Source organism: Acipenser ruthenus, chromosome 3 (genome assembly GCF_902713425.1).
Source record: "Acipenser ruthenus chromosome 3, fAciRut3.2 maternal haplotype, whole genome shotgun sequence".
Taxonomy (NCBI): Eukaryota; Metazoa; Chordata; class Actinopteri; order Acipenseriformes; family Acipenseridae; genus Acipenser; species Acipenser ruthenus.
Window position 1 is genome coordinate 27,493,547 of NC_081191.1, and position 24,494 is coordinate 27,518,040.

General features: G+C 40.8%; 1 protein-coding gene across 1 annotated transcript; it reads left to right on the plus strand.

Annotated features, from left to right (window-relative positions):
• Positions 1-5,290: 5,290 nt before the first annotated feature.
• On the plus strand, positions 5,291-24,280 carry LOC117435299 (activity-dependent neuroprotective protein 2a-like). The gene is made up of 4 exons (XM_034058351.3): positions 5,291-5,579; positions 7,559-7,676; positions 9,821-9,913; positions 19,589-24,280. Exons 1-4 carry the CDS (start codon positions 5,344-5,346, stop codon positions 22,403-22,405), a joined length of 3,264 nt encoding a protein of 1,087 aa, XP_033914242.3. The 5' UTR covers positions 5,291-5,343; the 3' UTR covers positions 22,406-24,280.
• The last annotated feature ends 214 nt before the right edge of the window (positions 24,281-24,494 follow it).

The following is a 24,494-nucleotide window of genomic DNA, read 5'->3' on the forward strand; positions in this document are numbered from 1 at the left end:
GCGGTAGTCCACACAAAACCGCATCTCTCCACTCTTCTTGGGAACGAGAATGACTGGAGAGGCCCATGGGCTGTCTGATGGTTCTATAATGTTAGCCTCTCTCATCTCCCGGATAATCTTCTCAGCTACTCCCTGTTTGGCAAGTGGAAGTCGGCGGGGGCGCTGCCTAATCGGGGGGGGACCCACCGGTGTTAATGGAATGCTGGATAACATGCGTGCGGCCGGTTTCTTCAGGCTTGGTGGCGAAGCAGTTGGGGAACTTGGCCAGCAGCTCCCCCAACTGGTCCTGCTGCTCCGGGCAAAGCCCCTCACAGCTACGGCACCAGACTGCTTCCACTGCCATTTTTGTCTCAGACGGGGTGGTAGATTGCGGTTTCATGCCAGTCTCCTGGGACATAACTGAGGCAGGTGAGGGCTTTGGTGGAGGGGTGATGTTTGTTGTAACGGTGGCCTGGAAGTGCTGTGGGGTTGGGGGCAACCCTTCCCGTGTAGAGCAGGGGACTGGAGAAGGCCAAGCCGCTGAGCCCTGTGAGCAGGGGGGCTCTGTAGGAAGGACTTCAGCAGCAGCTGATATCGACTGTAGGGCTGTCTGTGCATAACACGCCACCCCCCAAGACTTGGTCGACTCCCCTAAGGCTGGCAGTGCCAGGCCAGGCTCGGCAAAGGTGGTGATGTGCCCATGGCGAAGATCAAGGGAGATACCGGCCCTCCTCAGGAAATCCAACCCGAGGATACAGCCATCTTGCACTGCGGCGAGCCAAACTTCGTGGCGGAAGGTCCGTCCGGCGTATGTGACCCTCAGTTGGCCCCTACCTTCCATGGGTGCTTGCTCTCCGGTGACCGTTTTCAGTTGAACCGGTGTCGGTCTGACTCTGTTTCTCCAGTCTCCTACTGCTTGGTGAAGGACATCAGGACGAACGACAGTGATGGAGGAGCCGGTGTCGATGAGGGCCATGCAGGGGACCCCCTCAATGAGGACAGGAGCACGCAGGAAGGCCCCGTCACCAGTGCGGCCCACCACACGGGGTTGGTTTGAGTCGAATTCGGCTGCGGTTGGGTTCAACTGTTGGGCCCATGTTTCCCCCCCTACATGGACCCGTTCCCGTTTCCCGACAGTTCCATCACCCCTTTTCCCTTGGGCTCTCGTTGGCGACAGTCAGCGATGAGGTGCCCAGGCTGTCCGCACCTCCAGCAGATTCTCTCTCTCACTCGTCGAGGGTTGGTAGTAGCCGCTCTCACTTTGTACTCTGGTTCGCTGTCAGTGCCTTCAGTGTCTCTCCACATATGCTCCACCAATCGGACTGGCTTGGAAGTAAAGTGGCGTGGTAGTGGCTCTTCATCCAGTAACACCTCTTCAATGGATTGTGCATATCCAAGGGCTTCTTTTAGTGTGCTGGGCCTCTTCAGGCGGACCTGGTGACGCAGCTCTGGGGGTTGTAGGCTGCGGAGGAAGGTGTCCAAAGCGATCCTCTGGCTAAAGCTGGTGGGCTCGTCACGGTATGCTTTACAGGAGAGGTGAGCGATGTCAGCTGCCAGGGCTCCTAGCTTTTCTCCTCTAGCTCTGCATCTACCCCGAAGTTGATCCTGTAGGCGGTACGGTGATTCGCTGTCTCCAAAGCGGCACTTCAGAGCATCAACCAGGGAGGTATAATTCACTCTCTCTTCTGGCCCGAGATCCAGCAATACCTCTGCTGCAGCACCCTCCAGTGACTGAGACAGGCAGGAAGCCTTCTTGCGCTGGGACCAGGCATAATCTTCAGCCACTAATTCAAACTGGGTCAGAAAGGCTTCCAAAGACATGACCCCGTTGTACCGTGGAAGCTTTGGGACTGGTCCATGCAAAGGAGCAGATGGTTGAGGAAGCGAGACAGGTTGTGGACCACCCCCCTCCATCTGTAACTGCAGCCTGGATTCCTCTCCTCCGTGCAGGGGGCGTGTCTCGTTACTGTACGTCCTCTCTCTCGCTCTAACTGTGCTCCGTAGTGTCTGGTCTCTCTCTGCATGACGTAATGGTCGCTCTGCGTCTGCAGGGGCTGTCAGCCTAATGTTTTCCATTAGCAGGCTGGCTTCGCTTGTAGCTGTCGTTTCCAAATCGCTCTTAATCGGCCGCCGGGGAAGGTTTCTCTCCCCCGTGAGAGTGAAGCGCTGCGGGGTAGGCAGCAAGGGAGTTCCCGGTTCCAGCATGACGTTTTCCCGGGGCGGAGTTCTGCTGCTTGGCCGTCTATCTCTCTGACTGTCAGGCTGGATATCAAGCAGCGTTGTAGAGTCGATTTCGCAGCTCTGCGCTTCCTCATAGACCTCATCTTCCTGCTCCTTCTCTCTCCCCCGGAGACTCTGTTCAATCCGCTGCGTCTTTTCTTCACCCCTCCAGAGCGCTTTAATTATTGGTGTTGCCTTAAGCCAAGCCACAGCCCACTCTCTGTTCCCGACGGCCGCTCCGAGCTGGGGCGACCGTTCACCCGGGTGGTTTCTTTCTGCCTCTGTTGGATCCATTTCCCGATCCCACTTCTGACACTAGTGTAACGTCGAGCGTGCTGTGGGTTCCAAGCGGGAGGTTAATTCAGCAGCGACGGCGGCGAAATAAGCAGGCAGACACTGTTTATTGAGTTGAAACGCACCCAAAGGTACCGTTTATTGCTCTTTATCAATTCAATCCCCAAGTCCAACAAAACAGAACAGAACCAGCCAATATCGGTGCTGAGCCCCCTAATATAGCCCAACCAGGCTTGATCATTGGCCAACTAAACTTTTCCCTAATTAGCATACTAACCCCCCAATCCCTGACAACTATACTTCCCCCCAATCCCAGCTGTACACAGTTGGCACTATGCCCACTATACTACACAATGCAAGGTGTCTAACTATGTGATTAGCCCCCGTTTTTATAGCCCGCCGCTACAATATATTCAGTTTCTATATCTTTTTAAAAATATTTTTTTAGGTTTATGCTGTTGCTGCACACAAAAACTAACAAAAACAAACAAAACAACAAAACAACAAAAGAAAAAATGACAAACAAATTAAAAAAACATATTCGTCGCTTAATATTACAGTTCTCTTTTTTGACAGTGAAAACACATTAACCCAGTAACCAGGTTATCCAGTTTCTCAAATGCTTCCAAAGTAGTCTGCTTGAGCATAATCCCCGCCTTGGAAATTGTTTTCTTCTTTCTGCCACCTTCGCTTCAAATTTTGAAAAAACGGTTCCTTGTGGTAGGGGTTTTTTTCAGATAGTTCTCGGTCACATACTGTCCAGTCTTCCTTGATTATTTTGGACATGCTTTTGTCCATTTTAATTGATACTCAAAATGCTGCCAGGTCGAGCATTCTATTCGTCTACCATTTGTTGATTTTGCAGACAACTTTATTCCGCACGTAACTGGGTACTTGAGCGCGAAATCATACCACGACCGGTTATCACCACGAGGGACTGTGAGTTTAGTCACGTGTTCGCTCAAGCCACAGCACAGGGCATTGCAGCTTGGCTGTGCGGTTTAGGATTTTCGTGAAACGGTATATTCGTTTTTCATGTTTATTTTTTCGTTTTAGTTTTTAAACATTTTCCAATTTATATTACTGTTTCGTTAAGGGTTTTTTTTTTTCGTTTTTGGACATTTTCGTTTTAATTTTCGTTAACTGAAAAAAAAAAAAACAACCCTGAGGTTCATGGCTGTTCGTAATTTATTTGAATTTTGTTGTGAACAAGCGGTCTAACAAATACAAATAGTTGAGAGAATATGTGAACATTAATGATAGGATGGTGTTTAGTTTTAATGTACTTTGTATATGATTAAATTTAAGTTTATTTATTTATTTTTTTAAACGGTGCTCCGTTTTGGATAAAAAAAAAAGATTAAACCTAAACTTCTATACAGAGACATTGCTTGTTCTATTTAAATTGACTTATTCCCACGAAAATAAAGTACACTGACATGGAAAACATGGTTTCAATAAAGGGTTTAAAAAGTGTTATTATCTTTACAAAAAAAAAAAAGCTTCATATTCTTAACCTATTAAGTGCCATTGCCCTCATTTGAGGACAGGCTACTTTGCAATTTTTTGAGCGTTTTTAACTGGCATCTACCTGTTATTTAAATTTATTTAAATCTTTAACTGTATTGTTATGATAACTAACTAATTTTGTTAACTGCAAAAGTTAAGTCTAAATGTAATGTATCAAATTACATAAATACAGCTTGTGTTCTGATTTTTTCAAAGAAAAATGTATTTGGTACTATCATGCAGTCAAAATGTTGTACAAACTGTAATGTAAATAAAAGGTAGATACCTCCAGTGGTTTGACTATGAATCCGAACTTGCATGTTGCCAAAATAACAGCAATAGATCTGTTCAAAGCATGGTGTAGTTCAAGCCTTTGTATTGTTGTTCATTGGTTGGTTCTGGACAGTTATTCCAAAGTAGAATTTAAGACCTGTAAATCTGAATGTCAAATCGCTTTCTGAACGTGTAAAGCACAAGAACTGAGTCGCGTTGGTTAACATAAAACATATTAAAGGTTGATCTGGTATATTGATCGGACCAATAACAAGGGACAGGATTCAATGGGCCAAATGGTTTCTTCTCGTTCCAGCATGTATGTTCTAATCAGTATGTTCCAAAATTGTATACATTTTTAGGTTCTACTTTGGACACCTATGCAAGGATTGTTATTCTTTGCAGTATTTCTGGTCCAATAATACTTTCATATTGACCTATCAAGTAAATCACCCTGACTTATCTTGACCATATGGGTTGCATTGCTGACATTGATAGGTGTGAAGACAGGTGACGTTTTCCACACCATTTGAGGCACTTAACTGATTTTATTATTTGTTTTTGTATTATTATTATTATATTATTATTATTTTTAATTTTCCATTTCCACTTATTTTCACCAATAATATAGTTGATGGTCTTCTCTTATTGGCTGTTAGTTTGTGGTAAGGTATGATGTAATTGCACAATGGTCCATGGACCTCCCTCTTGGCCTATATCCCCAAAAAGCTGTGATGTCACAGTTTAGATTTCATCACGTGATAGTCTTATCTTCGTGGTTTTATAATAGACACGCCTACCAAAATAAAATCTCACGAGAGTATATTATAATTGGCAACAATGGCAAAGATACTATAACTATAAATGGAAATTAATGGAAACCATGAGCAGGTTTTTCCAAAGCAAATATAAAAGCCCCGTTGGTTTCAAAGACGAACAAAAGCAATAGTGTTGTTTAGAGTTAGGGTTATCTTAATTCCTATTGGTCAGAATATTGATATGTAAATGAGGACGTAGCGTCACTTCCTGATTGAGACAAGCGCCATTTTTCCTTTCAGGAGGAGGGTGATGCTGCTTAAATTTAGTGAAGAACAAAAAAAAAAACACTTACTGTTTATTGCTATTAGGAACGTCGTTGACGTTCGCAGGAGCTGGATACAGATAACTTGTTTCAAGTTGAGCGGTTTTCATATGAGCTGCAGTGACACTGGAGGGGCGCGTGTGGGTTTGTGTACATTACAGCCGAAGACAGAGAGAGAGAGAGAGAGAAAACGAGCTAGAGCTCCCTCTTTCAGAACTAAAAGGTAGGTACAGAATACTGACTGGGGCTTTATTAAAAACAGGCGGGCTAGTAGAGGGACTGTCTGTAATCACGCCACAGGGTTTTATTTTAGGCATATAATTGATTCGACTTATTGTGAACGCCACGGTAACCTTGTATAATACATGGTGCAGTTTATAAACTCTAGCTGTCATGAATGGTTCACGTTATGTACAGTAATACTAATAATACATACGAACGAAATACAAAAGATGACTGTCTGCCGGTCTGCTTTGTACCTATAACAAAAAATAACAGGTTTATTATTTGTAGTGCTTACCACCAGACAGCAGTACGGTAGGGTTTGCAGGGAAAAGTACACATCTTGAAACAAACTTGATAATATACTTATGGTTTAAAATGCAAAATGTTATAATTAACGCTGCTTAATGCAAATGTGAGTTTTACGCAACTTTTTATACTGGACACCAATAAAACCTCCACTTTTTTTTTTTTAATTAAAAAAAAAAACAAAACTTTAATTTCTTTTTCTAGCTTCAGGGGTATGAGGTAGAATGGCCCTATGGGAATAATCGTGCAAGCTGGTACAAGCAACACTGAACAAATACAACTGTTTTAACCGGTGAAGGTGAACACAAGTTGTATGTTTATATTTGGATTCAAGAATACATAGTATGGCTTTTGGATTATTGAGTACAGATTGACTGTTTATAAAAAGAAAGGCAAAAAGTAAACACACACTGCATTTTGTGGTTTTCCCTATAAATCTGGATCCACAAATGAAATGCGTCTTGGGATTCACTATCGGCAATGCAAGTGATGTGAATGGAACAGATGGGCCCTATTGTGACGGGTTACATATAACTAGATAGAACCGGTAACATCGTAATGTCAAACATTATTATTTGTCGACCTCACAAACAGTCCGACTCATTTAGCCATTCTCTCTTCAGTTCTATATCATTTTTTTAAATAGCCTCTATTTCCCTCTCACATTGGTTGGACAAGTACAAGTACATTTATCTATTTTGTAAATTAAATAAAATACCATACGTTGTGCAAATTAGCTAATGAATTAGTTGTGTTTTTACTATACACTATTCTTTCAGGTATGTGAGGAATTATTTGTACAATCAAAGTTCAGTGCTCACTTTAACACATGGATGCTGCCAAGACATCTGTTCAATCAGGAGTAATAAAAACAAGATGCTAGGATTATATTGTATATATGTGTTTAGTGACTGAGGACCGACCACTGGTATGTAATACAGCAGTGGTGGCCAACCCTGGTCCCCTGGAGAGCCACAATCTAGCAGACTTTATGGGTAATCCTTAATCATCAATTTCTAAAGATTTGGCATACTTTCATTTTGACTAGTTAAGCAGTAATTTGTTCAATTAACCAATTTAGAGATAATTTGGAACAAAAACCTGAACACCCTGCATCTCTCATGGATCAGAGCTGACCACTCCTGATTTAATTGAACACATTAACTTGCTAAATTGATCAAGAACTTTGCATTCTTCAGAAATTGATGATGAAGGGTTACCTATAAAACATGCTGGATTGTGGCCCTCCAGGACCAGGGTTGGCCACCCCTGAAATACAAGTATCAGAAAAAAAGATCAAATGTGTGTGTTTTTCAACTCGCTGATGAATGTTGTTTTGTTTTTTTTTTCACACACATTTTCCAGCCATAATTACCACCAAACTGCTATGGTTTGCATGGTGTATATGTCAGGAAGTTTGTTTAATTGGGTTTCAGTGTTACTCTATGTTGGCAAATCCTAATGACAGATGGGGGGGGGGACAATGAAAAACTCTCCCAAACAGGGTCCTGTGTACAGATTTGAATATATTACAGTATTTGATAAAGAGTACAGTTGTAGTTGGAGACAGTGGTGGAATGATTAAATTCATAACACAAGAATTCCTGACAGTTCTTGAAAGCTGCAGCTTTTTTTTTTTTTTAGGAACTAACAAATGTTTTCTCCTGATAGGAAAGGCAACATGTTTCAGCTTCCTGTGGTTAACTTGGACAAAATCCGAAAATCTAGGAAGAGGGTAAAAGAGGTCTTGTGCGACATTGGACTTCAGCATTGTAAAGAGCTGCTTGAGGTAAGTACAGCATGCTCTTTACCACAATTATTATTATTTTTCTTTGTAGTTTATTTTCAGATACAGAAAAAAAATCAAGGTAGTTCTAGTCAGGAGGCTACTTCTGCAGCAGAGTGATGAAACTTAGCAGGAGACAAAAAATGGCGAGCAAAACGATTCTAGGAACATCACTGATACAGTACCTAGGAGTTTTATTGCACTGACTGCGTAGAGTACCATTTTCACTGGAAGAGCGGTTAGGAAGGTTTTGACCACAGCAGCATTGTAAAGTTCGACATTGTTAGTTAGATTTTACTTTTCCCATTATGTAAATAGCAGTGTATCTACTGTAGTTAGTTCCATACTGATCAGTACTGAAATCTTGCAAAAAGGAACAAAATCACACAACTCTGTGCTGGACTACAGTTGAGTAAACATTAATTTTAAGCAACAAATTAGGCTAATAAAAGGCTTATATCATTCATTTTAATAAGGGTTGGGTCAAGACCCTGGAATCTTCTGAAGTAGACAGGATGCCGATATACAGGGGGACTAGATTAGTCAAGTTTAACTATACTGTCAGAGAGATGGGGTCCAGAAAGCCAAATTGGCCTATTGTTAGTTTTAAAAATAAACTTCTGGAGTATTTAAATAATTTGGTTGAAATGTTTCATGTTTTACAGACAGATTTACAGCACAGGTGATATTTGATCAGGTTATAGTGATCTTAACCAGACTGTGCATAAATATCATCCCGGTTCTGTTGGGGAACATCTTTAAATTGAAGACCAGTTGTAAGGCATTTTTCTTAGAGAACGTTGATACAGAACGTTGTTTTAGACAAGCAACAAATTATGTAAATTGATTTAAATGTTGAATTTTTTACTGCATCAATAGGCCAAAAAAAAGGTTAATATTGCCTGCTTCTTTTGTGGTTGCACAAAATGGAGGATTGGTAACATGAGAACACCAGGTTACATCATATAGGCTCCTCCTTCTGGGTGGAGTAACTCCCCACCCCAATCCATCATCAATAAGTAGTCAATGTGCACATGATGATTCACATGGTTCAAAACTAGTGACCACCAAATGCATATCCATTCAGTCTACTTTGGTTACCTGGCCAGTAAATCTGCACCAAAGTTTTTGTTTCCAGTTAATTTAATATCATCTCCATTTATTCCATTCGACTTGGCTGTCTGGATTCCAATGGGTTTCAGTAACAGGCCAGAGAGCTGTGATGCTGCAAAACTGCTGTGATTGGCTGGCACTTGCATCATAATTCTCTCTGCAAATCAGAGTAAAGGGGGAGGAGTCCCTGCTCCAAGTGGAGAAGCAGTTTTCACAAATACTCTTAAAGGTATAGTTACATTTACAAGAGTATTCTACAACTATTAAATTGTATACACTTTCAATTTTAAATAGCAAAGAATGATATGCACGTTTACATTCTTATCCTTGGGGCTATCTCAGTTGAAAAACATGGCATATTTTAAACCCACTGGCACTTGAAAACAAAACAAATAAGACAAAAGCAACATTTTACTGAGCACATTTGGAATCTGGGAATAGTGTAAAACTGAAGGAGCATAGTGTCATGTTCACACCAAATAGAAGGTATTAAAAACATCTGTTTCCACAATTTTGTTGCTTTACCTTGCTTCCAGTAAAACAACATATAGTGTTGACTATTTAGGATGTCTTTTCAGTGCGACAGAACTAGTGAAATGCAAAACTAGTGAAGGACATCTACTTGAATTATTTCTGAACATTTTTCTACCCAAATACCTATTCTGTTTTTGTCTATCTGCCTCTTTCACTTTTGTTTTCCAGCTGCAGACATTTGGGATTTCACAATTACATATCAGTTAATCTGGTCAATGTAAGATAAATAGGGACAGATCTAAAGGCTATACTCTGAAAGCCCAATGTATAGGTAGAAACAGTTATGCATTGATTGGTGGTCAACAGATAACAACTCCAGTAGCACAAGGCTGTTTAACATTATGCTACGTCATCACCACTTCCTGCTGCAAGTGATATTCATTGGGAGATATCAGTGCCAGTACTTTAACACTGCTAAGAATTAATGAGCTAAAGTGGTAATACAAATAGTTTGATTTCAGAGCTGATTACATGTATCTTGTTTCCCTCTTGTTCTTCAGGGAGTCCAAAGCTTTGACGCAGGAGATAAATATTTCAATAACACAACATGGTGGGATCTCTCTGAAAGTGAATCACATAGAAGGAGACGGAAGGTATTTTTTTTTATTGATGTACTCCCAGGTTGTCCTTTTCATAAGTGGTTGAAATGCCAAAATGATGTAAATGGGAGTGTGTCAACCCTTTCCAACTGGTAAAGCAAAATATTATAAATTGGCTCTGTAGACACAGGAATTATATTTTATTTGAAGTGGTGGGGCCTATGCGTGTGAATTTCCTGCATTGAAAACCCCTACCAAACACAACAACTGAAGTAATATGTAACAACATTTTCTTGTTGTTTTATGTGTGATATCACCGTGTAACAATTTTTTTTTTTTTTGGTTCCTGGGTAGTAAGTGTTATTTCCTAATTGCTTATGCCTCAAAAGTATAGAAAATGGTTATTATTCCCCACAAACTTTGCTTTTGTGACCAGGACAGTGATATTTTGAAATTTACCTATTTTCCAGAACATTCCAGATAGATTCAGTGCTGAGTAAACTTGGAGTAACTTCTAGAACTTTCCAGTAATATAAATAGTAGTATAAATACAGGGGCCTTAAGCCCACCAGTTCAGTTTAGTTCCAGCTGCCTAAGTGGATACATTTCTGCATTTTTCTGAGATGGCATCAAGAAGCTGCAAGCATCCGGCAGACGCATTTTGCTATGTCTGCGGCCAATTTATCAAGACAAGAGCGAAAAAATACTCCGTGGAAGCATCTGCTAAGATGTGTGAGGCCTACAAGGCATATTTCGGCATGCCTGTCGGGGATCAAGACAAACCCTGGGCACCTCATTTCACCTGCGAGCACTGCAAAAAAACTCTGGAAGGTAAGATGGACAATTGTTGCTCGGAATTTTATGTTATAAAATTTGTTAAAATTTTTAAAATTGTAAAAGTTTTTAATTTTAAAATGTTTTACAATTTTCAATGTTGTTGAAAAAATATATCATATATGAAAAATGTTGCGAGAATCTCTTACACATTAGTCATGGGTGAAATAAATGTATTTTTGTAGGATGGTACAGAGGGGAAAAGAGAGCCATGAAGTTTGCTATCCCAAGAATTTGGCAGGAACCCACTGACCACTCAAGCAACTGCTACTTCTGCATGGTGGACCCTTCCAAACGTCGGACTGGCAAGAATGCACCTGCTATCACGTATCCGGACGTTCCTTCATCCATTGCCCCGGTGCCACACTGCCATGAGCTCCCCGTACCCACTCCTCCTCCGGAGAGCAGCCGTCTTTAGAAGAGAGCAGCAAGTCAGAGAGCGAGGAAGACGTTGTAGATCCAGATGACAATTTCAGAGGTGGAGCTGAGGAGAGAAACCCATACTACCCCAACCAAAAAGACCTCAACGATTTGATTAGAGATCTTGGTCTCACCAAGTCCAATGCCAAGCTTTTGATGCCTAGGCTCAAGCAGTGGAACTTGTTGGATGAAAGTGTGCAAGTCGCAGATCAGAGGAAGCGTCACCAACCTTTTTCCAGCTTCTTCACCCGTCAAGATTGGCTCTGCTTCTGCCACAATGTGATCAGTCTGTTCGAGGCAATCGGAATCGCCTGTAACCAGAATGAGTGGCGCCTCTTCATTGACAGCTCATCCAGGAGCCTCAAAGCCATGCTGCTCCATAATGGTAACAAGTACCCGTCTCTTCCCCTGGCTCACTCGGTGCACCTCAAAGAGGATTACAACAGCATCAAGACCTTGCTGGACGCCTTGAAGTATGATGAGTACGGCTGGGAGGTCATAGGAGACTTCAAAATGGTGGCATTCCTGATGGGTCTCCAAGGGGGTTTTACCAAGTTTCCCTGCTATCTTTGCCTTTGGGACAGCAGGGACACCAAGGCGCACTACCACAGGCGGTACTGGCCACAGCGGACCGAGTTCTCTGTGGGGAGGAACAACGTCAAGTGGGAGCCACTGGTGGACCCCCGGAAGGTGCTGATGCCACCACTGCACATCAAATTGGGCCTTATGAAACAATTTGTCAGAGCTCTAGATAAGGAGTCGGCAGCCTTCAAGTACCTTCAAGACTTCTTCCCTAAGCTGTCTGAGGCAAAGGTCAAAGCCGGTGTCTTCGTTGGACCACAGATAAAGAAGATCCTGGAGTGCAATGAATTCCCCAAGAAGCTCACTAGTAAGGAGAAAGCGGCTTGGAACAGCTTTGTCGCAGTGGTTCGGGGCTTCCTGGGCAATCACAAGGCCGAAAACTATGTGGATCTGGTTGAGACTCTGGTGAAGAACTACGCCACAGTGGGCTGTAGGATGTCCCTCAAAGTCCATATCCTTGATGCTCATCTTGATAAATTCAAGGAGAACATGGGAACGTACTCGGAGGAGCAAGGCGAGCGCTTCCACCAGGATATACTGGACTTTGAACGCCGCTACCAAGGACAGTATAACGAGAACATGATGGGAGACTACATTTGGGGGCTGATTCGTGAAAGTGATTTACAGTATAATCGTAAATCTCGAAAAACTACTCACTTCTAAATCTTTTGTAGTCATTTTTGTATTACTTTAGTATAAATACATGTTAATTTGGATTCATATGTTGTTTTTTTCTGACTTTATGTGAACGAAAATTCACCCGTTTTCTCATTGGAAATAGGTAAATTTCAAAATATCACTGTCCTGGTCACAAAAGCAAAGTTTGTGGGGAATAATAGCCATTTTCTATACTTTTGAGGCATAAGCAATTAGGAAATAACACTTACTACCCAGGAACAAAAATTGTTTTACATAGTGTTATCGGCAGTAATGAATACTAAAATGTACCCAATATCTTTTGTACTTTTAAGTTTCAGTTAATTTTGTATTTGGTGTTGTAACAAGGTAAGGAGTCCTGTATATGTGTTTGTTTATTTATAGAACAGGGTACCCCTCCGCCCCTGTGCAGTTTATTGTTTTGTATTTGTTTTGTTGTTGTTGTTGTTGTTATTATTATTATGATGATTATTGTTGTTATTGTTATTGTCGTTATTGTTCTGGTTTGTTTGTTTATAAATATAACGGCGGAGCTGTGTTTTGTTGTTATTTTGTATTGTTTAGCAGTGTGGATGGGAAGCCCCATTCACATTAAAAACCTTGTGCAGAAGGTGACCATCTCCAGAGTTAATTGTTTAATTGTTGCTAATCGGGAGATGGTCACCTGTCTATAAGCCTGCAGTTCTCCCAGCTCTAGGTGGGTGTTCGTTGGGTGTTTTGTTGATCTTTTTATTTTGCTCGGTGAGCAGTGTTTTTTTGTTCAGATATTTTATTTATTTTTGTTTGTTAAAAATAAACGGCGCTTAGCAGCGTCTTTTTGCCCTGCAGTACCTGCCTGTGTGTTTTCCTTTCTGCTTCTCGCCTGATGTCACCGCTATGTCCATCCTGTCACACGTGGTGTCCTGCGTGGGATTGCAGCGCCTCCAGGACCCAGGCCAGAAAAGATACCACAGGTTTTTTAATTTTTTTATTTTATTTATTGCTTTGTGGAGGATGGGGAGGAGACAGCTGCAGCGCAGGAGATGATGGTCACGAGACCCCACCCAACTGGGACCCCCATATTGGGAGGCCCGAGCAGGAGCAGTGGCGGGCTGAAGGGGCCCCCCTGTGCATCATGTGCAGGGAGTTTGGGCATGACCGGGAGGACTGCCCCTATGACGACCCCTGTTTCTGGGAGGCCTATTCGATGGGGACGGCTGGAGCAGCAGACCCCATCACATCCACAGCCCAAAAGGGGGGGAGGCTGAACGTCCTGCGCCCGAGTGGGAGGAGCCAGTGTGGCCACAGCCCAGGAAGGGAGGAAGGGTGCCTGCTGTTCCCGCCTCAGCCAGCCGAGGGACCATGCCTGCTGCTTCTGCGTCCACCACCAGGGGCAGAGCAGCAGGAGCTGCCTCTGCCTCCACCACTTCCAACAGCAGGAGCAGAGCAGCAGGAGCTGCCTCTGTCTCCACCAGCGCCACCAGCAGAGGTAGAATGCCTGCTGGTCCCACCTCCACCACCCTCAGCAGAGAAAGACCTGCTGTGCCCATCTCCACCAGCAGAGGGAGCATACCTGCTGGTTTCCCCACTGCAGCCAGAAGAGGAGGAGGTTGGCTGGGAAGCCCTCCTCCACAGCAAAGGTGTGCGATGCTGTTGCTGCATCTGTGGGGAGTGGGGGCATTTCCCAGTTAACTGCCCCCTCACAGAAAGGGGGGAGCCCCTGCCGCCTTCGCCGCCAGAAAGGGGGGAGCCCCTGCCGCCTTCGCCGCCAGAAGAGGGGGGAGCCTCTGCCTCCTCTACCACCACCACTTGGAGGAGAGGAGCAGGAGCTGCCTCTGCCTCCACCTTCACCAGGGGGAGAAGTGGAGAGCGCTGCCGCCGTCGCCTCCCGAGGGTCCGCTGCCGCCGTTGCCTGGGATCGCCGGCTCTGCCTTGCCCGGGGATGCTGGCGCGTCACCACCCAGGGATGCCTGCCTTTCTCCGCTCGGGGATGCCACGCCCGCTCCGCTCGGGGATGCCACGCGCGCACCGCTTGGGGTGGCCTGCTCCGCATCGCCTGGGGTGACCTGCTGTATAGTATAGCTATTATGTATATTGCCTTATTTTATGATAATACAACAAAAAATGGACTATGATCTTAATATTTAAGTAACTAGCGCAAATATAGTGTTAGATGGTGGATTGTGCCGGTCGCCGACTTATTTTGAAAACCTTGAATTATTCTTATAAACAAAAACAAAAACAAATCAGTGTTAGATACAGCAGGGGTGATGGACGAAATGTCGAGGCATTTAGAACATGACTAAATGACGTCTTTAAAAGATTTATGATCTCTGATAGGGGTATGCACATTATATTGTTTGAGGTTTACAGAGCAACCTTATAGGCTAGATTCACCTAGGCATTTTATTGTATCAGCAAAAACAGTCCTCCAATAACTTGCAAGTTTAAAGATGTGTTTCAAAGCATTTGTATTCAAGAAATCCCATTCATATTTTCTTTCCAAGCCTGGATTATAGTTGTCTTTAGGTACTGACCTCTAAGTGTTTGTTGCAGAATGAAAAATACTGAACTGACTTAAACTCCCTGAAACAAAATAGCAAACACACATGTAGACTAAAGGCCTCCTACACACCGGACATGATGCAACAAGCGAATGTGTCGTATAACACACCGCACCACAAAAAAAATAATAAAACATGTACTTTTGATACTAGACGTTCACACTGCCTGCGATGCGACGGGCAAAACACTGAAGCGACACAAAAGTGGTGCGAAAAAAAATAGGAATGGTGTCTATTTTTTTGCGATTGTCGTATGGCAGCTAGGGAACTGACCAATGAGTAACAGCTTCCCTTGCATGCCTTAAGTACACAATGGCGGAAGAAAAGAGAATTCTTGCTGTATTAAAATACCCAGAGCTGTACAGCGACACAAATTATAAAGATACGACAATGAGGGAGAACATCTAGTAGTCGGTTTCCAGGGAGCTGGTGTGTGTGTGATTAGTTTACCTTTAACTAAAATAAATATTCTTAAAAGCTATTATGTATTCTACATTTTTATTAGCTGTATAACAGGACTAACACATGAGTGATTTTTTTTTCAGCTGATGATACAATCAGAGACACCTGTCAAACAGTAAAAACAAAAATATATTTCTGCATTTTATTAGTATTTTATCATACTGTTGCTACTTTTCTTGCTTTTGTTATTTATCATCTCTTGATGCTTTACATTACATTGATCTGTGTGAGATTCATAACCTTTACAGTTAAACAAAGCATAAAATATGGTTTAATTACTATTAGAGATGTCACGATAATAACCTTTTTTATCGCAATATTAGTCCAGAAATGATCACGATATATTGAGTATCGCGATATACCCACGTCCGATTTTGAAGTCATTGCAAAGTTTTCCCCCATTTTTTTCTGAAAGTAAAGTCATCATTATTACGAGACTATCAAGAAACACATTTGTTGTAAGTTAGAACAATAGTTATTATTTTGAGTTGTTTCTTACTAGTTTTACAATCTTAAAATGCACTCGCTTTGAAATGGGGCCCTTAGTGTTCTCAAAAATAAATACATAAATAAATAAATAATATCATCAGTCCGAAGTACGGTGTGGATATACTGGATCAAATGGCACGGCTGTATTCTGTCAAAGGTGGTACTTGCAGGTGGCCTGTGTCTGTTTTTTATAATGTTTTGGACCTGGCAGCCATCAACGCTTTGGTTTTGTACAAGGAGTGCACTGGCAACTCAATCACTCAGAGGGACATCATTTTGCAGCTAGCCCTGGAGCTACGGCAGAAACATTTTTAAGAGACAGCATTTTTGTTTTATGCTATTTTTATAACTAGTTATTTATGTTTTATAATTTTGTATGTGCATACAGATTTTTACACCTGTTTACACAGAAGTTTATTGCGTAAAGTTTATTTTATTACAGTTTTTCATGTTTATGTATGTGCTCTTTTTGAAAAAAATAAGAAATGTTTAATGTAAATACAGTGTTTCTGCTCTGAAAATGTTATGTATGATGTTCATAAATAAAAAATATTAAGTTGTATCTGATTAGTTTGTTTTTCATTTTCATATCGAAGCCGTTTTAAAATGGAGCCGCACATTTTGCGGGTGCGGCGGTTGTATGTAGTCCGAAATCTCAGCGGTTCTAGTGTTAATTGTTTTAAAAATATACCCACAATTTTATTGTTGCTACTAAAATACCCAAACTAATGTATTATTTAGCTATTCACACTCAAGCATCATTCTTACAGTAGCTATATAGGGCTTAATGCCCTTCAAAAATGCACATTTTCACAAACAATTTGAACACTGAAAAAGGCATATTTAAAGTTAGTGCATTTAAAAAATAAAGATCTTAGAAAATATTTAATAACCCCCCACAAATTAACAAAACAAATATGATATCCACACTCCTACAGTATTTCTCAGCTGTGCATTATCAGCAAAATAAAGTATCCAGTATTATAAAATCCTAATCTTTTGTAGTAATAGCTGTCTGACAGGTTGCTTTGCAAAGCCACATAAGCTTTAAAATACTTTTTTTTTTTTTTTTCTTTAGTAGACTTTCATTTCCATTGGAAGATGCAGTTCTCACTGTCTCTCCTGTAGATTGGGATGATGATCACTGATTTTAGTTTTTTTTTTTTTTGTTTGTTTTTTTAATTTGCATTGCTTGTCTGATTGCCAAAGCGACATGTTGCCATTTTTTAAAATTATTTTTGCTAGTTTGATTTTATTTTGCAACATTTCTTTGACATTGCTTTTTCAGGTATACTTTTCCATGTGCATCGCGTTTCATAGCTACAGTACGCAGGCTTGCATGCTTCCACAATGTTCAAATTACAGTCAGCCAATATGCATTGATGAGTTTAGTAAACTATTGGCGACGAAAAGTAAAATATTAGCTGTTAAGTCCAAAAATGTGTATTTGATTAAAATTTCAAACATTTATCATTTAGCTTCAAGTGTGTGTGTTTTTTTTTTATTGTGTTGTTTTTACAGTATTTTTTAAATTACTGTTTTTATAATCGTCCAAGCAGCAGGGAGTTTTGGATATTTTAGTTTTATTATATTTCACTTGAGTCTAGCGATTGAATTAAGGGCTCATTTTACAGCATTTTAATTTATTTTAGATCCATTTGAAACTATTCCATGGATATTATACTTGCTTACTGTATACTGTACTGTATTTGGTGGCGTGGAGACGCTACAGACTACTTTTAAATAATTCTACTGATGCCAGCCAAAGCCACGAAGCGAACCTCATATATATATATATATATATATATATATATATATATATATATATATATATATATATATATATATATATATAAAAAATTTGGTTTAATTTATTTAAACAGTTGTGTGTGTGTAAATTACGTTCAAACGATTGTTTCTTTCCCTTACTAGTCAAGCCATCTAGCAGTGCAATAGGGGTGAATTCTGTGTTAGTCTGCCTTTCACTCTGACTTATTTACATATACACATGTTAGTTATGTGTGCAAAAGTATGTATGTTCAATGAAAGTGTCATTCATATCAACTACATTTTTTCACATTAAAAATGTCTTTGTTAGACAAATAAAATACATTAAATATTTTTAAAGTTTGCAATATAATCCCTGTGTGGGAATGGAACCCAAGACATGCAGCTTGCAATGCAGATGCCATAGCTTACACGCCACGAAGTTTGTACTCTATTATCCTGATTTTGTATTGAAATTTTCCATCTGATTTTGCAAAGTATCATAATAAGCTTGATCTGTTGACTTAGTATATTGTAACATTTTCATGTTTAGGAAGTAGTATTCGGCAATGGCATAGCTAGGGTTTTTTTTTTTTTAGGGGTTTGTCGTCGTCCCCGTCCCCCCCCCCCCGAATGAATTATTCAACTATGTGGGACAATAAAATTATCAGCCATGTAGAAAAATCTCGATCCAGCCCCCCCCCCCCCCCCGAAACATAATCACAGTATAGACTTTTGCAAAATATACTTATAGAACAAACTTTAAGTGCAGGCGATTTTTAAACCAACACAAAACAGACTCATAACTTTAAATATGCCCACCTAAAGCATCTTAAAAAATAAATAAAAAATATTTATTGACGATTTTATTTTTATTTTATTTTAATTTTTTTCAAATAAAAACTGCCCGTTGGCTGTAAATGGTGGAAGCTGGTAATGCAAACAGTAAACCTAATCCTGTTGTGCCCAAGCAAACATCACAAGACTCATTGAATACAAGATGAGCTCCCACTTGTTTACAATACATGCATCAAAAGTGAATTGCACATTTATCGGTTTTAAGTGGTACTGCATGTGGAGGACCAAGATTGTCAGGTAAAGTCAGGGAGAAAATCTTAAAACTGTGTGAATAGATTTTACAATCTACTGGGCATTTCTGAAGATTGATTACAGATTGATTACGGACTGTTGTTGATGTAGATCAGTGGTACTCAACTCCTGCCCTCGAGATCTAATCCAGTCCAGGTTTTTACTCCAAGTAGGTTTTAGTGTAGTTAATTGAAACTGCGAAGAGGCAATTAACTAATTTAGGACCTGGTTGGAATAAAGACCAGGACTGGAATTGATCTCGAGGGCTAGAGTTCAGTACCACAGATGTAGATCACGATGGCCTATTTTATTGCTGTTTTGTAGGCAGTCTAAGGCTTAAATTAGTCTCTCTGGGTTATAGGTTAACAATTTGTATCCCCTGTGGGATGCATGTTGGCGTGTATCATAATTTCATATGTCTGTCCAACTGTTCTTACATTTTTAAGTCTAGAGAACTGCTTATCCAAATGTAATTTAAAATGCTAAGAACTTTCTTGAGCAAGTTATAAATGTTCTAAAAACATGGGGGTAAATAGAGGTTGTATTTTTTAACTAGACTATGTATGTAAGTATCCATTCTATGATTCTCTCAGTAATGTTCAGTTACAGGTGGTGTCTAGCAGATGTGATCCATTTCACTGCCACATTGTTTTCACCTCTGGACAGATCCATTTTACTTAATCATATGATATACAAATCATGATATTCGATGATGTCACCTGAAATGCTTTGTTTTTGTTTCCAAAAACTCCTATTTCTAGTTTTAAAATATGTAGTCCTTTTAAAGTTCTCCATGGACAACCTTCATGTTCATGGTACATTAATATTTACTTAGATCAAATACTATGTCAATGATACTAATACTTAACCTTTTCTTATCTTTCAGCCAAGGTACCGCTCCAACACGTTCTGCTGCAGCCTGTGCAAGTTTTGTACAAAAAGATTATGCGCCTACAAAGCCCATGTACTGCGTTGCCATGAGGAGGATGAGGACCTTGAAACTCTGGCTGGCTGCCCTGTCTGTCCATTCGCTTCCCATCCTAAAGTCATCAATCAGCACTTTAGGATCTTTCATACTATGCCACGGAAGAATCTGGCTTCACAGTCTGTACCCAGTTCTGACCCGACACCTCTAAATGCTGTGGATAGATTCTCCTGTCGCAAATGTTTCTTTCAGGACTCTTTGTATTACTGTATGAAGAAGCACATTTTAGTGTCTCATTATCCTACCTTATTGAACAGTTACTATGGGCAGCGATCAGAAAATGAAATTCAGTCCTGTAGGGAAAGTGGGATACCCCCTCTCAAATTTTACTGTAAAATTTGCAATTTGCCTGCTGACAGCTCAGAGGCTTTGCTATATCACATCTTGACGTCAGATAAGCACAGAGAACTGGAGATTCACTTAAAAGCCTTAATTCACGAAAACACAAAAACAGGGAAAAGAAACCAGATGAGGGTCCCACAGATAGCCCCTAAGGTGAAAGTGTCTCATCAGGTTCTGAAACTCTCCATGTTGCCTGGAACCAGTGGGCAGCAGCAGCAGCAGCAGCAGCAGATGAAAATGGTTTCACTTCAGCAGAATAAACCATCTCAAGTCATGGGGCCTCCCAGACCTCCTGCAAATACCCCAGGCGCTGTTGCAAAAACTCGGCTTCCGAGCCCTCCTGTTTCTCTTACAAGTCCTATCCGCACACCTGTGGGTCCACCAGCAATCCATACGGTCCCTGGAGGTGCAGCAACTCTAATACGTGCTCCTGGCAGCACTCAAGCCTTCTACCCAGGGGGATCAACATCTGCTCTCATACAGATGGCCACAGCAGCTGCTAGGAGCTCATTGCCTTCCACTTCGTCCATCACAATCAATTCTCTGCCTTTTAGAAGGACAACCGCTACCTTACCTGCCCCAGCCCGGGTTGTGACATCCTTGGTACAGGCCTCTAGCCACTCAGGGTCTACTGCTATCGGTTCTTCCAAGCAAAATGTCTCATTGCAGCAGCAACAGCGCCTTACTGTGGTGCAGGCAGCGGTTCCACTTAACAAACTGGGGTTACAAGCACCAGGTACTCAGCCCCTCCTTGTTTCCTCACAAAGACTGAACCAAGCCATTTCAGCTGTCAATCAACCCAAAGGTGCTATGCTGGCCTCACAGTCTCTCTTCAGTCAGCTGATTCCAACAGGCAATAAAGTGAATGGCTTACCCACCTACACTCTGGCACCAGTTCAGGTGACAATGCCAGTGCAGTCTAGAAGTGTGCAGAACCTTTCAGCATTACCAGTGCCGGTGCAGATCCCCCAGGGAAATACAGTTTCAAAGCTCCAGACAACTAAGCCCATTCAGACAGTCCCCTGCCAGCCTAATACAAACTCCAAGCAGGCTAAACAGTGGATAACTTGCCCAGTGTGCAACGAGCTGTTTCCCTCCAATGTTTACCAAGTCCACATTGGAATAGCTCATAAACAGTGTCCTACCAATAGCAGTAATGCGCATAGACTTGCAGCCCGGGCGCCATTTTTGAAGAAGATTAAAGACAAAACCCTCAAATGCCTGCTCTGTAAAACTTTGATTTCTGAAAAAGGACTTTTTGAACATTTGTTGCATGGCTTGAACTGCTTGTACTGCCCTGCAATGTTCAACTCTGTTAAACAGTTAGTGGAGCACACAAATTCTGAGCACAATACTAAACAAAAAGTAAATGGTGATTTCATGAATAAGGAATATCGGCTTTACACTGATGACCATGGAGAACTTGTATTTCCCTATTTTGATTTGAACACTGCTGCATCCAAAGAGCAAGTGGGGGACAAAGAAGTTCACCTAGCCCTTGTCACAGGAACTCTGGAGGTCATCTACATTAAGGTGCATATTGAGGCTGGTCGGCCAGTTTGCAGAATAACTCAGAAAGCCCAGACTAAAGATTGCCCTTTTTGTCCTGAGAAGTTTGAGAGCTCTGAGGAATATGAACTGCATCTGAAGATGAAGCACCATATAATGCCTACAATCCACACCATTTTAAAAACCCCAGCTTTCAAATGCATCTATTGCTGTGGTGTGTATACAGGAAAAACTACGTCAAAAGCAATATCTGTCCACGTGCAGCGCTGTAGGTGTGCTCCCAAGAACACCAAGGATTTAGAAAAAACGTTCAGTCCAGACTGCAGCATTCCAACAGTTGTGTCTGTGAACGGAGGATCCCAGAGGTTAGTCATAGTGCCAATGAAACAAGATTCTCAGATGACTTCCAATTCCAAGGCAGACAATCCTGGCTTTCAGAGTAACCTTAGGCTTGAAGTGGCAACGAGAGATTCTGCAGATGCCAGTGCGAGAGAAAGAGAACTTATAGCTACAAAAAGGAAGAGGATTGACTCTGATGGTGGTGCCTTGTCTTCTGCACAGGAGGAGCCTCTAGTGCATCTCGAACTTGACCCCACTGGCTTCGAAATGCGTGCCTATGAGGCCCGGAAAGAGTTCCTCAATGACTACTTCAACAAAAAGCCGTACCTGTCCAAAAATGAGGTGGAGGTGCTTGCGTCCCGCTTGTGGATTAATAAGACTGATGTGGCTTGCCACTTTGGTTCCAAACGTACCAGATGCTTAAAAACCATCCAAAAAAACAAGGCAGTTGTCCTGTTAGGATTTAATATGTGTGAACTAAAGAAAGTAAAACATGACCTAAATGTTGCTGAACTAAATGATGATTGAACTGTTGTGAAATTTAAGGATTTAAGGAACTCCACCCTTCCTAAAAAATATACGCTAGTACTATTTTTATTACATTTTAAATGTACAGCTAAAAACAAGTTACCCAAAGCAAAACTGCAAATATGTATTTTGCCTCAAATGCACTAAGGACAGCAGTGCCGACCAGAAATGATCAAAACAACAAGGACTAATGTTGACAAGCCTGGAAACCTGGGAACTGACTGTTAAATCACACTTGATTCTCATTCTGATAACACTGATGTCTTCTCCAAGACAAAATAAACAGTTACTTGCTCTGTGGAAACTGAATGCGTGCACACAACACATTTAAGTATTAATACAAGGTAGCAATGTCCACATGGGCTTTTTTTTTTTTTTTTTTACATATATATAAAAGTGTGTCATGATGTGTGTTCTGTATTCAGTAAATATCATACTAATTATCCCCCTATTTTGTTGCAATTATGTACATTTCACATACTTATAATCCATTTATAGACAACAGCTTGTTACAGAGTTTATTTTTTATTTTTATTGAACTGTGACCCTTGTTATGCAGGATAATTCTGCTGTTTCTCTTTTGTTGTTTTTGTTTGTTCCTTTAACTTAATTTCATGGTTTGATGTGAGAGGGAAATATATACATGATAATTGCATTGCTTATGGTTTTCTGTACCCTTTGTACGGTCAGGCTACCTTATTTAAAAGCTTTAGATTCACTAAAAAGTGTGTCAAGAAATGTTGAAAAGCTTTTTATAATGTAGGGTTTTGTTAAACAAAACTTAAATGCTTAACAGTTGCATTTTATTTATACTTTTAAAACAGTTTAAAATCCATTGGATACATGTTTTGCTTTAAATTGTGCTTCATAATTTTCTACATGAAATGGTAGAGCCTCTCACTGTGTAATGTGAACAATCATGTTTTGGCTTGCAGATGTACTAGTTTTCAAGTCTACGGGCAGAGATGGAAAGTGTGTATACTCACAGGCCCTATTTTGTGGACATCTTCTAAAGCAAGGTAACAACCTAGCAACCTTTCTCTTGCTTCGCGCTGCATTGAAGAATGCTGGTAAATTTTTCAGTGTTTAAGCCTGGTGGTTTTTAAAGTTTTTTCCCCTTAAAATACCATTGCCTCACAAAAGTCCTGAACAAATGAAGATTTACATGACACATCCCCTGAATTTCAGTCCATAAAGTAAAATAATTCTAGCTTGGTTCCACCCCAGACCATGAAAGCCTTACAAGTGCTTTGTTGTAAATAAATAAATAAATGACAGTATTGGGGGGGGGGGGGGGGGGTGCATTTTGCTATAGGAATAGATAATATCTATTTATATTACAGTACTTAGGCACTGTTCAAAGTAAAATGGTAATGGTTTCCAAGAGGTCATATACCACATTACTATTGTACAGGTGTTATTTATATAAATTATACTTTTAGGTTTGTTTTATTTGGATACGTTTGTTGAATAAAATAGTAAATAAATGCTAAATTAAATTAAACTAGGCTGTAGTGCCTCCCCCCCCCCCCCCTTTTTTTTTTTTTTTTTTGAAAAGCAAATTATAGTAATACAAATAAATTGTTAATTAGACAAAGTGAGCAGCAGCTTCAATATTGGCTTTTTTTTCTTCTTTTTTTTTGTTTGTATATGCAAACAGTATTTAGTTTGGATTTGTTTTTTTATACATATTCTTGGACCATTTTAAGATACACTTTAAATTGTAGAATTAAATGCAGTGCACAATGAAAAGTCTAAACTTGTTTTGTAGTTAATTTCTGGTTCATGTGTAGTTGGAACCGTTCTGTTTGTGGTCTGTATACATCTTTCATTCACAGCACTGTGTTTGGAATAAAAATAAAAACATTACAAAAATGCGTTGCTTGAGTTCCATTCGTGTTATATAACCTTATATTTTGGTGGTCTTGTCCACCCCCTCGTCTATTAAAAGACCATTCAATTGAAGTTGTGCACTATTAAGCCAGATTGGCAATGTTGTTTGATAATGTACAGGTTCTAAAAATGTGGTATGATGCACTGTAATAGAAAACCATTAGGCTTCTACTAGTCTAGCCTAACTCAAGTCAAC

Excerpts from the sequence above, each read along its gene's own strand:
- LOC117435299 (XM_034058351.3), top strand. The coding sequence starts at position 5,344 with ATGCTGCTTAAATTTAGTGAAGAACAAAAAAAAAAACACTTACTGTTT. Across the intron at positions 7,677-9,820 it reads ATTGTAAAGAGCTGCTTGAG|GGAGTCCAAAGCTTTGACGC; the intron begins GTAAGTACAGCA and ends CTTGTTCTTCAG. Across the intron at positions 9,914-19,588 it reads CACATAGAAGGAGACGGAAG|CCAAGGTACCGCTCCAACAC; the intron begins GTATTTTTTTTT and ends CTTATCTTTCAG.